Raw genomic sequence first — 14,305 nt, forward strand, 5'->3', positions numbered from 1 at the left:
GTTCAAGTATCACAGTTCACAAGTTGAGTGCACTCACATACACACATACACACTCGCGAACAAACACGCACACACTTGCATTGACGTGCTTAAAGAGAGAGGCAAAAGCAATCGAAATGCATTTGAATTGAGCAGCGAGCGCTGATTGCACTACATATGTGCATGTGAGTGCGTGGGTGTATGCAAGTGCTCCATAATGCAAAAAAAGTATTAAAAAAGCACAACCAACAAAAATGTATATAAAAAGGGCAGAGCACTTGCCACACAAAACGATTTACACGACACTAAAGCTAAAAACGGAATAAAAAGGAATTGAGGAGGTAAGAGAGAGCGACGTCATGGATGAGAGAAGCAGCAGCAGCTACAACAATAACAACCGCGTTAAGGCCGCGGCAGGTACTTTTTTATGGTGCTACTGTTCAAATTTGCATATGCTTTAAATATTTAATGTAATACAAAAAGAGGAGACAAGTAAGTAAGACAAGCTAAAGGCATCTCAGCAACAACGCACAATGTGCCAATTGGGCAGCTGCTATACAATCCAATTGGAATTCGCAATGGCAGGCAGAAAAGTGGTCAAAAAAAGAATAAAGAAACACAAGGCATATACAAATATGTAGCCAAATGTTCGCGCATTTGGCAAAAAATCAATTTTCCGTGTGATTGCCAAATGCAATTGCCGCAAGAATGAGGCGCAACAACACAGACACATACACACACACACATTGGAGGCACACATGACAAAAAAGGAGTAAAGAAAAATAAGTAAAATGAAAAGAAAAACTTCTTAGGTGTCCCTGGACAGACACGACACGAGTCAATTTCAGCCCTAGAAAACGGCTTTTCAGCTGTGTAGCACGCCTTACGCAGTGTTTTGTTGCCTGTTTTGCCTTTTTGCTTTACCATAAGTTTTACTGTTAATTATTGACATAACAAATGCGGCCCCAACTAGAACTGATGACGGCAACAACAGCAGATCCAATCAGAACCAGCACTCTCTCACACACACAAGCGCACGCTGGAGTGAAAGACGGGCGAAAAGACACGCGAAATTGCTTAAATTAAACTTGACGAAATAAAAGGGCGCACATAAAGTCAGACATATGAAACTAGCTGTATAATTTCCAACATTTATCGTCCTTTCTTTGTGTTGTTTGGGGCCAACGCAATAAAATGAATGAAACTGTGAGCCTACCACACGCTTAGTATTTGTATTGACACGCACACACACACAAATCACGTAAGCAGCAAATTTAAATGCACTTAATTACATTTAATTCGTGTTTGCTTTTGTTTTTTTATGGAGAGGAGGCGGAGGGCGGCCGACCAGGCAAAGTGCCGCTGTAACACAAACCGTACGTACGTGCGCGTCCGTCTGACAGTCCTATTGGATGCGCTCTCTCTGCTGCTGCTTCTTCTACTACTTGTTTTTAGTTATGCGTGTGCGCCAAGTTTCGCGTGCCAATAGTTTTGCACGTGCAGCGATACTATCGATATGTTTCTTTTGAGCTCATCGACAATTATCTAAAAGCAATAATTTGAAATCAAACGATAGCACAATAGTTATATGATAAAAGCGAAGCCAAGCGTAGAAAGCCTATAGTTGACCTGTGTTTCGATCGATAAAAAAACACGCAATTATCGATACACCGGCGCTGTGCAATCGCTAGTGATGAGCGGTCAAAACAAAAAATGCATTCGAAATTTATTTTCGCAAATTGCTGTGGTTTTATAAATAAAAATGAAAAGAATAAGCGGTGCTTACTTTGCTGTTGTTTATTTGGTTGGTGTTTGTTATATTAGTTAGTTTAATTAAATTCACTGCGTGGGTGGGCGAGTTGTGTGCTGATAAAAGTGCTGTTGCTGCTGACGGCGCATTGGCAATGCGCACTTGCTGTGATTTATATTGTTACCGATATCGAGATCTGTGTGCATTTTGTTTAGTTGCAAAATTGCTTCATTCGCAACAATAACAACAGGGCAACAGCAACAACAACCAGCAGCAAAGAACTTCGGCTACATTTGTGCGTAATGTGCGTTGGTGTTAGTAGGTCGTATAACTGGATTCGGCGGCGGCTAAATATAACGGTTGTCGTCGTTTTCGTTACGTTAGCTGTTGTTGTTGTGATTCGGTTACACTCGTTACTCGTTTTCTCTTCTCTCTGCTCTTCTATTTTTTTCCTTTTCGTTTTTTTATATGGCCAATTCACAAAATGTACATTTTTTACACCTTTCACACACACCCACGCATTTTACACTCACACAGTGAAGGCGCGCGCGCGTTGCCTCCGCTTCGTCCTCTTTTCTGCTCTTTTTTTGCACACACTCCCACACCTAAGCCAAATTGTGGAGGTCGGGTGTTGTTGTTGGTGGCTCAATATATATATATTTATATATATAAATATATATATATTAAATTTTTTTAATTTTATATTTACACATATGCTTTATTTACACAATTTAGCTGAAAACAGTTTTCTTTGATTTTTCGCTCTGGATGGCCCACATGGCCAACGGTAAAACTTTTTTCCACTCTCTGTATGTGTGTGTGTGTGGCCTCTGAGATTTGCTGGTATTGCCTATGCATATATATTATACGTATATATTGCTCTTTGCCAGGCAATAGCGTTTTTTCTTCCTTGTTTCGTTTTTCAATAAAACTCCATGGCCCTATTATGTACTCAACACACACACATGCTCACTTACTCACACTCACGCACGCACACACACGCACAGGCACACACACGCCCGTTACGAATACGTACAATGAACGACTACCGCAATTGCAGCTGCTGCTAATGCTGTTTTTTTCTTTCTTGGGCTTAAACTTTTTGTTCCGTATTAAATACAGCAATTTGCTTCTTCTTTTACTAGTGATTTTGAGATTTGTATGTTACTCTTATTTGAATTCTTATTGGCATGCGACGAGCCCAGCGTGTGTGCCACCGAACGAGAGCCTCAACTGAAACTGAGCAGCACTGTGGCAAGGATAAGCATATATTTTTGTTGAATGAGTGCCTCAATGAAAACTACCATGTGTGTGCCATCGTCTATATATACATGTGTGTGTGTATTTGTGTGCGTGCATTGCAACTCGTTCGTTCTTAACGGTAACACTACTCTGTGCACAGGCGCACAATTGGGCGAGTCCGCCTGCGTGTTCATTGTGAATGCTGCAGCGTTGCCACTTTTGGTTTACGTTACTGTAAGCCAACGTAACGTATTAAGTTTAAAGCGTGTTACGTTTACCTTTATCTATTTACAGTTTTAACAGTCAGCAATCTTTTTTAGGTCATTGGGGCAGGACACAGTGGAGCAAATGCGGAAAAATTGGTGAAATAAATCGAAATTTTAATAAATAATATAAATTAATTGTATTATGAGCAACAATTTGAATCAGTAAAATAACTATTTTTATATTGATTTTATATAAAAAAAATGCTTGGATTTATTTTAATAATAGTTATTTTTTATCATAATAATTAATGTTTGAAAATAAAAATATTATAAATAAATATACAAATACAAAAATAATCACATATGTTTAGTTTTCAACGACTTCCAGCTTAACCTGCTTTAATTTTCGTAATTAATAAAGGTCATCTATCAATTCAATATGTGTAATTGCAATCACATAATGTTTAACGCCCGCGACAAACACGCAACGAGAGCTAGATTAATAGAGAGCGAGGGAGAGAGAAAGAAAATGCCACAGTCATTAGGCTGACACCCAGTCAGGCCCGTTCGCCTCCTCCCTTTCCTCATACTCCATTGCCGTTTTCATAGCTGGCACAAAGTCAACAAATTAAATATCTTACATACTAGTTTGGGGGCGAGTCCTAGCTGGTAGCTCTTAGCTAGTTGCTGGTATACTGGGTGTGCCCAGCATGTGGCTTCCTTTTGTAACTAACCATATGCATGTTGTCTCCTGTTGGGGTTACGGTCGCTACTTATAAGCTCTGTCTATCTCTTTCTCTGTCTCGCTCTCTCTCTGTCCGCTATGCTATCTGTAAGCTAGTATGCAAAATTACTTTGTCCTGCTGTGGGGGCACGCGGCTAACGGTATGCTTTAGTTTTAACAACCACACCCAGTTGTGGCAAGGCGTCCGTTGTCCTGTTCACAATGGATAATATTGTTTAAGAAATATCTAGCAGTACTATGCAGCTTGATTTGTAATGCATTTAATGGGGTATATTCGGTTTTAAAAAGTGGAAGTTATGTGGTTATGTAGTTGAGCTGGTCACACTTTTTTTAAAAAGTAATGAGGATTAAATAAATTGAATTGTAAAAATTACAGAGAAAATGTAAATATATATCTCGATAATCTTTCATTTTCTAGATTTCCTTATATATTAAATTATTAAATAACCCTTTGTATACAGGGTGATCCACAAGTACCACCAGTTTAAATTGGTTTGTCTCTAAAAATTGTTGTTTATAAAGCAATTTTTACACAAAAATGCTTTAATTATTAGTTTAGAATTTCTAGGATATTTAAGAACCTTTCAACGTCTGCTGCCATCATATTTGTTTGCTTGTTTTTTTTCCACTGCTGCCCTAAGGACTCCATACAGGGTGTGTCGCGATTAGTCCTAGCACAAAGGCTCGCTCATTTGTTTGTATACTCTTAGCACCCAGTTTGGGACAAGAAATATTGAGTGTGGCTAAATGAAATGAACAGTTCGAATTGGCCAGGCCAGGCAGCCAGACGTGAAATTGTGGCTACTCCAAAATAATAAAAAAATTAAATAGAAATCGAAAATGGACGATGATACGGATATCTTCGATATAGATCCCAAGGAAGCGTGGTTGGAAAAAATCACAATTGGCGGCTTTAGAAGATGGCACATCATAGCCGCTGTGCTAGGCATTTTAATGAGTATTAGTGAGTGTTACTCTCTTCGCTGTTCCATAAACACCAGTCTCTGCTACAGTACAGGGTATCTTTGCAGTGATCATGGTCTGTTGCTGCATTCGATTTCGCATACCACGCACCAAACAGGAAATCGAAGCCGATTATCAACGCAAACAAATAACCAAAAAGTTTCGCGAGAAATTGCAACAGATTAAAAACTCCGAAATGGATGATATGGATCTGCAGAAAGGTAAGACAAATAGAGTATGTATATATCTATATATTTGGAGTACCATCTAAATACTCTTAAACAACAATTTTTGTGTATTATTTGCCCCAGTTTCTACTCCACTGTCACCCAAATACCAATGCCAAGCCCTTTTTCCATATTTTTCCAAGTTTAGTTTTTTTTAGTTTTCTTTTTGTGTTTCGTAGACTTACGCATGTGTATGTGTATATAGTCGTACAAAATGATAAACGATGGCTTCAGCCTGTCTGAACAAACCTAGTGCACGCTAGTTTCAGCTATACATACAGTGAAAGCTCTCTCGAATGAATAGCAAAGGTTCAAAAAATATATTAAACGAAAATAATTATAATAAAAAAAAATTGAAATAATAGAAATTAGGAGAAAATAGATAAAAAACAAATTGGAAAATATTTCCTGTAAAATTAAAAATTTGTTTTTTTTTTTAAATGACTAAAAAAATGTCACATTATATAGAAAACACCCTGTTCAACTTTAACAGAAAAAGAAAAGTAATTTTCTATAATTTGAATACATATATTATATATTGTAATCAAAGAAAACCTATTTAACCTGACTTATGTACGTCTTTTCCCTTTTATTATTATTTTAAAGTAAGCAATTTAAATATCTATTCATAGAGCTTTCACCGTCTTCTTGAATATACTACTATATAAATAACACTCACTTCTGTCACTTTTCTATCACACAGCACTTGCTTATATCAAATTGGAACAATATGATGATCCCTAGGGACTCTCTCTCTCTGTAAATCTCTCTCATATGCAAAACATCACCAAAAGCACATGAAAATTAAACACTATTGGAATACATTTACAATTCAATAATAATCATTATAACAAAGCCACTGCCAATGTAAGTAGCTCTCTCTACATCAATATTACATATATATATATTGATATATATATATATTCATTCTCGAACTGTTCACTCTCTATTGCAGTCTGTGCGCGTATTCAGAGTGACTATCTGAACCTGCAGGCCAGTGTGGAGAGCATGAACGAGAAGCAGAATGTTAAATTTAAGATCTAATTTGTTACAATAACCTATTATACTTATCTATATATATACTAATACTATAAACATTATAGTTAAAATAAAACTAGTCCACTATTTTGATTTGTTCATTTTATTGCATTTAGTTTTTATCGCTTTTAATTGAAATAAGATATTTCCATTCGTTTTATTTTTAAATTGGATTTATTAATGTATCAAAGTTTTATTTTTAGTATTTTTTGTTCTTTCTTGTTTTTTTTTTAATTCTCTACACATACAGGCTAGTGGGGTTGTCTGAATTTCGGCAGCATTACGACAGTTGCGACAGATTAACAGATTGATTTTTGCGTTTGCGACTTGACTTTTTCACTTAGATTTATTAGGCAATTAGTTATAAAAATGTTTCTGTTTGACAATTCTTTAGTTTTTGATATACATAATATATGTATGCACGCTGACTGTAACAAATTAACTCACGCTTGATTCTGTTCCACTTACTGACTCGACAAATACACACAATTTAAATTATTTAACGCATAACTATTATTATTTTGTTTTATTGTTCATTAACTTGCTCCGGCTTAGATTTAGCTCTTTTGGAATACTTTCTCTTACTTTCTGTTTACTGTTTGGATTTATTTTCACCATTTAGTTTTGGAAACATTTGCTTTCATTTGCCAAAATTCTGCTGTTTATCTCAATTCTTTTTGTTTTTAATACACATTTTTTATTTTTATATTTATATATAAAAACAACTAATTATACTGAGCGCATCATTCTTTGCGTATGAATGTTCTCCCCCTATAAATAAAGAGTATTATTAATATTGTAATAAAGCGTTATATTCTAACTGTTATATAGCTTACGTTATAGTCTTCTTTTCCGTAGTCTTCGATTCGGGCCTTGCACGGTTTAGCACCTTGAGGAAGTCTGAGGTTTTTGCCCGCATGCGCGAATGAATGTACGCCTTTGAACACTGTTATAACGTGCAAATCATATAATATATATAATATAGATATCTTTGACGAGATACCAACCTTAATGTGATAATGCAAATAGTCTCGGAACATGTGTATTAGATTGATAGTATTATCCCGGGTCTCCTTGTTGGTGTGTCGTGGGAATAACACTGAAAAAAATAAATAAAATGTAATTTATTGGTTCAAGTTTCATTAAAATAGATCCAGCATCAGGATATATAACAGATTAATAAGTAGCTGGCTAAAGCAAATGTATAAAACATAACTATGCACGTATTTGATCAGAAACTGGGATAAGATCTTGGAACATAACGATTGGACAAGAAGATATAATAAAAGACTGTACACGAACACAAGTCATCTGCATTAATATGATTAATTATACAGGATGCCGTTCGTCTATGGGATTATTTGGGAGCATTTGAGACACAAATCGAGAGGTAATCTCAGAATATGCCACTTTGGCTCCACCGAGTATAACAGATCGGAGCAATTGTACACGAACACAAGTCATCTGTTCTAATATGATTAATTAAACAGGATGCCGTTCGTCTCTGGGTTTATTTGGGAGCATTTGAGACACAAATCGAGAGGTAATCTCTAAATATGCCACTTTGGCTCCACCGAGTATAACAGATCGGAGTAATTGTACACGAACACAAGTCATCTGTTCTAATATGATTAATTAAACAGGATGCCGTTCGTCTTTGGGTTTATTTGGGAGCATTTGAGACACGAATCGAGAGGTAATCTCAGAATATGCCACTTTGGCTCCACCGAGTATAACAGATCGGAGCAATTGTACACGAACACAAGTCATCTGTTCTAATATGATTAATTAAACAGGATGCCGTTCGTCTATAAATTAATTTTGGAGCATTTGAGACACAAGTCGTAAATCACATTCCAAAATATGCCACTTTGACTCCATGGGGTGTAGAGCAATACTTGAGCAAATTTAGGAGATACGTACCGAATGTAACATATCCAATGTTATCGCCCACTCGAGCATCACTATTAGCCAATTCCAAAGGCGGCTCGCGATGCGAGAAGAGCACTTGTGGCGCTGTATGGGATGCACGTCGTCCTTCCCTCAATTCCTGCATAAATACCTTGCCAATGATGACATCATCCTCGTCCCTGAAAATGGTGCTGAACACTACGGTGACGCGATCAGGCTTTGCCTCCACATAACTATCGACAAAGGTTATATTAACTAGAATACATACTTTGGTTATATTTAATATACAACTTACAGCGTCTCATCGTTGCGATAGTTAATGACTGCTCGCTTTTGAGTCTCTTCGCCTTGTTCCTGAAAATCAAAATATTTCTCGAACACGGAGGCAAAACAATTGCGTTTTAGCAGTCCAATTCTCTTTGCAATCTGCTCCCAGTCCGCGGGTATATCCTCCAGATTAATAAGTACAGAAACATTGTAACCTGCAAACAAATTTAAGAGACTTAAATTCGATCCATAATATGATTTTATGTATATATTTTTGTACCCTTTTCCGTTTCAGTTAACAAACTTCCATATTCTCGCTTCAGCAACTCATCGGCTCCATGCTCCTGCAGCTGTTTGTAGAACTTGAGCGAAATGCTTATCTATTCAATTTGTAAAATATGTTTTCGTTAATCATTAGTAAAGCAACAAGTCAAAACAATTGTAACTCAATTGAGGACTCACCCGCACTTTTGTTTTATCACCATTCACATTGGAAATATGATATAGAACACTATCAAAGTCAGCAATTAGTATATCTATCGATTCTGGTTTGAGTCTGCAAAGAAAATATAACAAAATTGAAATAAAATATTAATAAATATTTTCCCTTCATTCAATATCTTATCGTTCGCATGCCTAACTGATAGTATACAAAACAGAAATATTGTATGATTAATAAAAGCCTATAAATCGGGTTTTGTAGTAGAAATTCTATTTGATGTCAGCAAACGAGGATCACGTATTTCAATACATGGAATCAAAGACGAAGCAATTCGCGTGTTGAAATTTATATGTGATCTATATCACACATAAATTCAATATAATAACTAAAGTATGCTACGTTACTTGAGCTTCCGAAATTTATATGAAATCTTTGAATATGCCATTTGACCCCACAGATTACAATAGATTAGATCAAATGTACACGAACACAAGTCATCTGCATTAATATGAGGGATTAAACAGGATGCCGTCTTTGGGTTGTTCTGGGAGCATTTGAGACACAAATTGAGAGGTAATCCCAGAATATGCCACTTTGGCTCCATAGCGTATAACAGATTGGATTAAATGTACACGAACACAAGTCATCTGCATTAATATGAGGGATTAAACAGGATGCCGTTCGTCTTTAGTTTTATTTGGGAGCATTTGAGACACAAATCGAGAGGTAATCCCAGAATATGCCACTTTGGCTCCACAGCGTATAACAGATTGGATTAAATGTACACGAACACAAGTCATCTGCATTAATATGATTAATTATACAGGATGCCGTTCGTCTATGGGTTTATTTGGGAGCATTTGAGACACAAATCGAGAGGTAATCTCAGAATATGCCACTTTGGCTCCACAGAGTATAACAGATTGGATTAAATGTACACGAACACAAGTCATCTGCATTAATATGATTAATTATACAGGATGCCGTTCGTCTATGGGTTTATTTGGGAGCATTTGAGACACAAATCGAGAGGTAATCCCTGAATATGCCACTTTGGCTCCACAGCGTATAACAGATTGGATTAAATGTACACGAACACAAGTCATCTGCATTAATATGAGGGATTATACAGGATGCCGTTCGTCTTTGGGTTTTTCTGGGAGCATTTGAGACACAAATTGAGAGGTAATCCCAGAATATGCCACTTTGGCTCCACCGAGTATAACAGATCGGAGCAATTGTACACGAACACAAGTCATCTGCATTAATATGATTAGTTATACAGGATGCCGTTCGTCTTTGGGTTTTTCTGGGAGCATTTGAGACACAAATCGAGAGGTAATCCCGGAATATGCCACTTTGGCTCCACAGCGTATAACAGATTGGATTAAATGTACACGAACACAAGTCATCTGCATTAATATGATTAATTATACAGGATGCCGTTCGTCTTTGAGTTTTTCTGGAAGCATTTGAGACACAAATTGAGAGGTAATCCCTGAATATGCCACTTTGGCTCCACAGCGTATAACAGATTGGATTAAATGTACACGAACACAAGTCATCTGCATTAATATGAGGGATTATACAGGATGCCGTTCGTTTTAAGTTTTATTTGGGAGCATTTGAGACACAAATCGAGAGGTAATCCCAGAATATGCCACTTTGGCTCCACAGCGTATAACAGATTGGATTAAATGTACACGAACACAAGTCATCTGCATTAATATGATTAATTATACAGGATGCCGTTCGTCTATGGGTTTATTTGGGAGCATTTGAGACACAAATCGAGAGGTAATCCCAGAATATGCCACTTTGGCTCCACAGCGTATAACAGATTGGATTAAATGTACACGAACACAAGTCATCTGCATTAATATGATTAATTATACAGGATGCCGTTCGTCTATGGGTTTATTTGGGAGCATTTGAGACACAAATCGAGAGGTAATCCCGGAATATGCCACTTTGGCTCCACAGCGTATAACAGATTGGATTAAATGTACACGAACACAAGTCATCTGTATTAATATTAGGGACTTAACAGACTAAAAGTCCGAAATATGGTTTCATTGAGTATAACAGATTAAAAACCTCCGATTATTTTGTATTGCTTTGACAGTCGGCACCCTTTCGAAGACTGTGGGGATGACTCAAGTGCATTTGTTATTTGTGCTTGTGTGTGTGAGAGAGAGTAAGGTGTATAACATATAAAAAAGCTGGGGATTATGCATAATGATGCGATAAACGAGCCAAAATAAATTAATAAATGCTATGTGGTTGGCCCCGGGTGAGGGGAGCATAAATACTCACTTACTCACACACTCACATGCATACAAACACACGCACACTGATTAGAGTGCATGAGTGTACGCCAAGTTTGAACTACACCCGATTTTTAAGGCTCTCCTATGAGTGTGTGTGTAAAATATGCTGATAATCGGAACGAAAATTGATAACACAGGCGCAACGCAAGAAAATAGATAAAAATAAAATAGAAAATGGGGGCATTTTTACAGTTAGAGCGAATGAGACACAGCGCAAATGAAGAAGAAGACGACTCACCCAGCCTGTGCATTGCGGTATTTGACCAGGAGCGTTTCCTCTATAATACGATTATTGATTTCCAGCAATATCATCTTGATTTATTGTGTGTTTGTTTTCTTTTCAATTTTAAATTTAACTGTGCCTAATTAGCAAATAACCAAAAAGCGATGACAAATTTATGACGTTGCTTTTGCCGCTCCGGCTGCGAATGCGGCGCTCTTTCGTGCGGTAACTGTTTCTTTGCTGCTGCCGTTGTCGCAGTCGCTGCTTCTGTTGCTGCTGCGAACGCGTGTGTTGGTGTTGGTGTGAGAGACACTGTTACTTATTATGGGGGAGATTGCTGGACTGGCTGCTCCAACTCACCAACACACAGGCATTCGTACATGCACACATATGAAGAAAAAACAACATACATACACACAAGCCTTGGTATTTATATGTATATATGTGAGTGTATAGCGTATTTAATGAATCAACAACAAAAAATGGGCGCAGCGTTTGCTGTCGGCTTTTTTTGGCTGATCTCCGGGCGCACACACTTGCAAATTCCAACACACACACACAATCACGCTTGCTGCTTCAGCAATTTTCTTTTACACTCTTCACACTTCAGTTACGGTGTGTTGTTATTCTTATGTTCTGCAGTTTGTTGTCTGCTGCAGCTTTAATTTTCACTATTTGCAATTATTCATTTATTATAAAAGTAGCAGAAATGTGCAATACGCGTATCCATGTGGCCAGGTACTTGGCACTTGTGTGTGGCCAGCTAAGGCGAACTGCTAGTAATGCTAGTATCGGACTTATGTATTCGATAAGCGCGCATATATCGATAGCAGCAGGCAGCCCTAGTTCAAGCAGAGTTGTAAATAGTAAATAAATAAAATCATTTTGTTATTTTTTTTGGTGTTTGTTTAAGAACAAATAAATGGATGACGTTGAGTTGATTCGATTAATAGAGAAGTATCCAATACTTTATGATAAAGACAGTGCACGCAGTGCCAAGAATGCTGCCAACAAAGATGCTGCCTGGAAAACCATTTCCATAAAATTGGGAGCCAGCGAACGAGCCTGCATAACCCGCTGGAAGAGCATTCGAGATCGCTTTGGCAAGGAGTTTCGTCGATTCCAGGAGAATCCCGATAGTCCTACCTATTGGGATATGTTTCCACGACTGCTCTTTCTCAAGGATCACTACAAACATGGTTTGGTTAAACATGAGAATTTGGATGCGATGAAATTTGAGCCGCGACATCGAAAGCCGCGACGAACGCGTCTGGAGGATCAGGAGAAGAAGCAGCGGACGGATGATTATGTAGAGAATGCCGAGGATATTGAGCTATGCCAGCACCTCATTGAGCTTGTCAAACTACATCCCGTGCTCTATGATAGGCATAAAATTAGAATCTCCAAGAATTTGTCGGCCAAAAATGAAGCCTGGCGAGCGATCTCGGAGAGCCTGAGTGTTTCAGGTAAGCTGAAGACGATTTGGTGGATCTATCATATCATTATATATAAAAGTATTCCTTTTTTAGAGGAACTCTGTTATAACCGCTGGAAAAAACTGCGCGATCGCTTTGCACGTGAATATCGAAATCATCAGATCAATCAATCAGCGCCAATCACCTGGAGATATTTCAATGATTTGCTCTTTCTGGGTCGGCACTTTCGCAAGGGAGTGCCTCTGATCATCGAGAACATCAAGAAACGGGGCAGGCCGCCAAAAGTTGCTCAGGGCCAAACGGAGCAGAGAGTCACAAATCTCATTTGGGGCGCAGATTATCCTTATAGCACAGATAACGACCAAGATGAGGAACTGGAGGACGAGGGACTGGAGGAGGATGAGGAACTGCAATATGAGCATCAACAGGATTTCGAGGTGTTAAGCGAGGCTGAGCACAAAGGACATATGGATTTTGTGCTTGACGAGCAGGATCTGTTGGAGCAAACCGAATCTCTGGAGCCTGAGCAGCGGCAGCAGCAGCAGCTAGAAGAGGACCAGGAGGCGGGGCAGGAGGCAACACTGGGGGCATCTCTGACAGACGCACCATCAGCTGATTCCTCAGCCTTGCTGCAAGAGGATCCAGCCTTACCCACGGCTGAAAAGCTAATGGGCACAGTTATCTCAAATATGGAAACCGTGTTGCAACAGTCAAAGGATTGCCTTCAAGCTTTGCAACAGGCAGTAAACAACACTCCCGCCCAGACATCAAAAAGCCTGTTAAGCAAAGTGCAAATGCTACTGGATGGGCTGGATGTGGAGCAGCGAAGGCAGGCGGAACGTAAAATTGTGCATTTTCTCTGCGAATGTCAGATAAAAACGCTGGATGGCCAGGAAATTGAGGATGTGGCGCCCTGCCACATATTCAATTAATATAATAGCATTTAAGGATTAGTGCGTTAACAAAAAGAAGTATGCCCAATTGTATATTAAATAAAGTTTATTATATTTATAGCGTATATTTATTTAGACCTGTATTTAATTATCTGTCAAGTTTAAATCAGATAATTATCGATAGCAACGAGCGCTATTCTATGAACACGGCAGGTGGCGCTGTAGTATCGTTTTAAATGGCTCTAAGCATAAACCACAAAATATATTTAAAAAAATTTAAATAAACTAAACTAAATATATTGCAAAATTATAGAAAATAGTACAATTATTTACTTTTCATAATTTTGAAGTGTTTAATTATATTACCAACTAAGTTTAAAAAATTAAGTATCGATAGAAAAGCGCGCTCAACTATTATTATCCGAGTTGCAATCAAAACATGCTAGATGGCGCTTATGTGATTTTTTGAACGGTACGTTACGCACAAACGCCATAGCCACAAAAACAACAAAAATCAACGCCTACGCCTGGCATCATTTATTGCAATTAATAACGCACACACATGTTGGAACAGCAGCAACGGCAACAATTACTATAAACAAATTGCTGGCATGGCATGCATTTGAAAGCTGATTTTTTGTTTTCGTGTAAGT

General features: G+C 37.9%; 3 protein-coding genes across 4 annotated transcripts; 2 read left to right on the forward strand and 1 right to left on the reverse strand.

The window, feature by feature from the left end:
- Window positions 1–4,762: 4,762 nt before the first annotated feature.
- On the forward strand, window positions 4,763–6,156 carry LOC111599188 (transmembrane inner ear expressed protein). Of its 2 annotated transcripts, none has more exons than XM_023314774.2 (3): window positions 4,763–4,886; window positions 4,954–5,106; window positions 6,068–6,156. In XM_023314774.2, exons 1-3 carry the CDS (start codon window positions 4,763–4,765, stop codon window positions 6,154–6,156), a joined length of 366 nt encoding a protein of 121 aa, XP_023170542.1. The 2 variants fall into 2 exon arrangements, with proteins under 2 accessions (XP_023170542.1, XP_023170543.1); XM_023314775.2 differs by lacking the exon at window positions 6,068–6,156 and adding an exon at window positions 5,816–5,963.
- A 187-nt stretch (window positions 6,157–6,343) lies between these two features.
- LOC111599156 (actin-related protein 2/3 complex subunit 2) lies at window positions 6,344–12,090 on the reverse strand. Its single transcript, XM_023314727.2, has 8 exons — window positions 11,339–12,090; window positions 8,791–8,884; window positions 8,609–8,708; window positions 8,357–8,543; window positions 8,074–8,294; window positions 7,158–7,249; window positions 6,987–7,096; window positions 6,344–6,921 (listed from the first exon to the last, which is right to left on the reverse strand). The coding sequence occupies exons 1-8, from the start codon at window positions 11,410–11,412 to the stop codon at window positions 6,894–6,896; spliced, it is 906 nt and encodes a 301-aa protein (XP_023170495.1). The 5' UTR covers window positions 11,413–12,090; the 3' UTR covers window positions 6,344–6,893.
- A 66-nt stretch (window positions 12,091–12,156) lies between these two features.
- On the forward strand, window positions 12,157–13,768 carry LOC111599155. Its single transcript, XM_023314726.2, has 2 exons — window positions 12,157–12,789; window positions 12,853–13,768. Exons 1-2 carry the CDS (start codon window positions 12,246–12,248, stop codon window positions 13,689–13,691), a joined length of 1,383 nt encoding a protein of 460 aa, XP_023170494.2. The 5' UTR covers window positions 12,157–12,245; the 3' UTR covers window positions 13,692–13,768.
- Window positions 13,769–14,305: the final 537 nt, after the last annotated feature.

This window comes from Drosophila hydei, unplaced genomic scaffold (genome assembly GCF_003285905.1).
Source record: "Drosophila hydei strain 15085-1641.00,03,60 unplaced genomic scaffold, DhydRS2 tig00008114-arrow-pilon, whole genome shotgun sequence".
NCBI classification, from domain to species: domain Eukaryota; kingdom Metazoa; phylum Arthropoda; class Insecta; order Diptera; family Drosophilidae; genus Drosophila; species Drosophila hydei.

Bases quoted from the DNA above. Each gene is read 5' to 3' on its own strand.
- LOC111599188 (XM_023314774.2), top strand. From the start codon at position 4,763: ATGGACGATGATACGGATATCTTCGATATAGATCCCAAGGAAGCGTGG. The intron at 4,887-4,953 runs GTGAGTGTTACT...GTATCTTTGCAG, and splicing joins AGGCATTTTAATGAGTATTA to TGATCATGGTCTGTTGCTGC. The intron at 5,107-6,067 runs GTAAGACAAATA...TCTCTATTGCAG, and splicing joins TGATATGGATCTGCAGAAAG to TCTGTGCGCGTATTCAGAGT.
- LOC111599155 (XM_023314726.2), top strand. From the start codon at position 12,246: ATGGATGACGTTGAGTTGATTCGATTAATAGAGAAGTATCCAATACTT. The intron at 12,790-12,852 runs GTAAGCTGAAGA...TTCCTTTTTTAG, and splicing joins GGAGAGCCTGAGTGTTTCAG to AGGAACTCTGTTATAACCGC.
- LOC111599156 (XM_023314727.2), bottom strand. From the start codon at position 11,412: ATGATATTGCTGGAAATCAATAATCGTATTATAGAGGAAACGCTCCTG. The intron at 8,544-8,608 runs GTACAAAAATAT...ATTTGTTTGCAG, and splicing joins GTTAACTGAAACGGAAAAGG to GTTACAATGTTTCTGTACTT. The intron at 7,097-7,157 runs GTTGGTATCTCG...ACGTTATAACAG, and splicing joins ATTTGCATTATCACATTAAG to TGTTCAAAGGCGTACATTCA.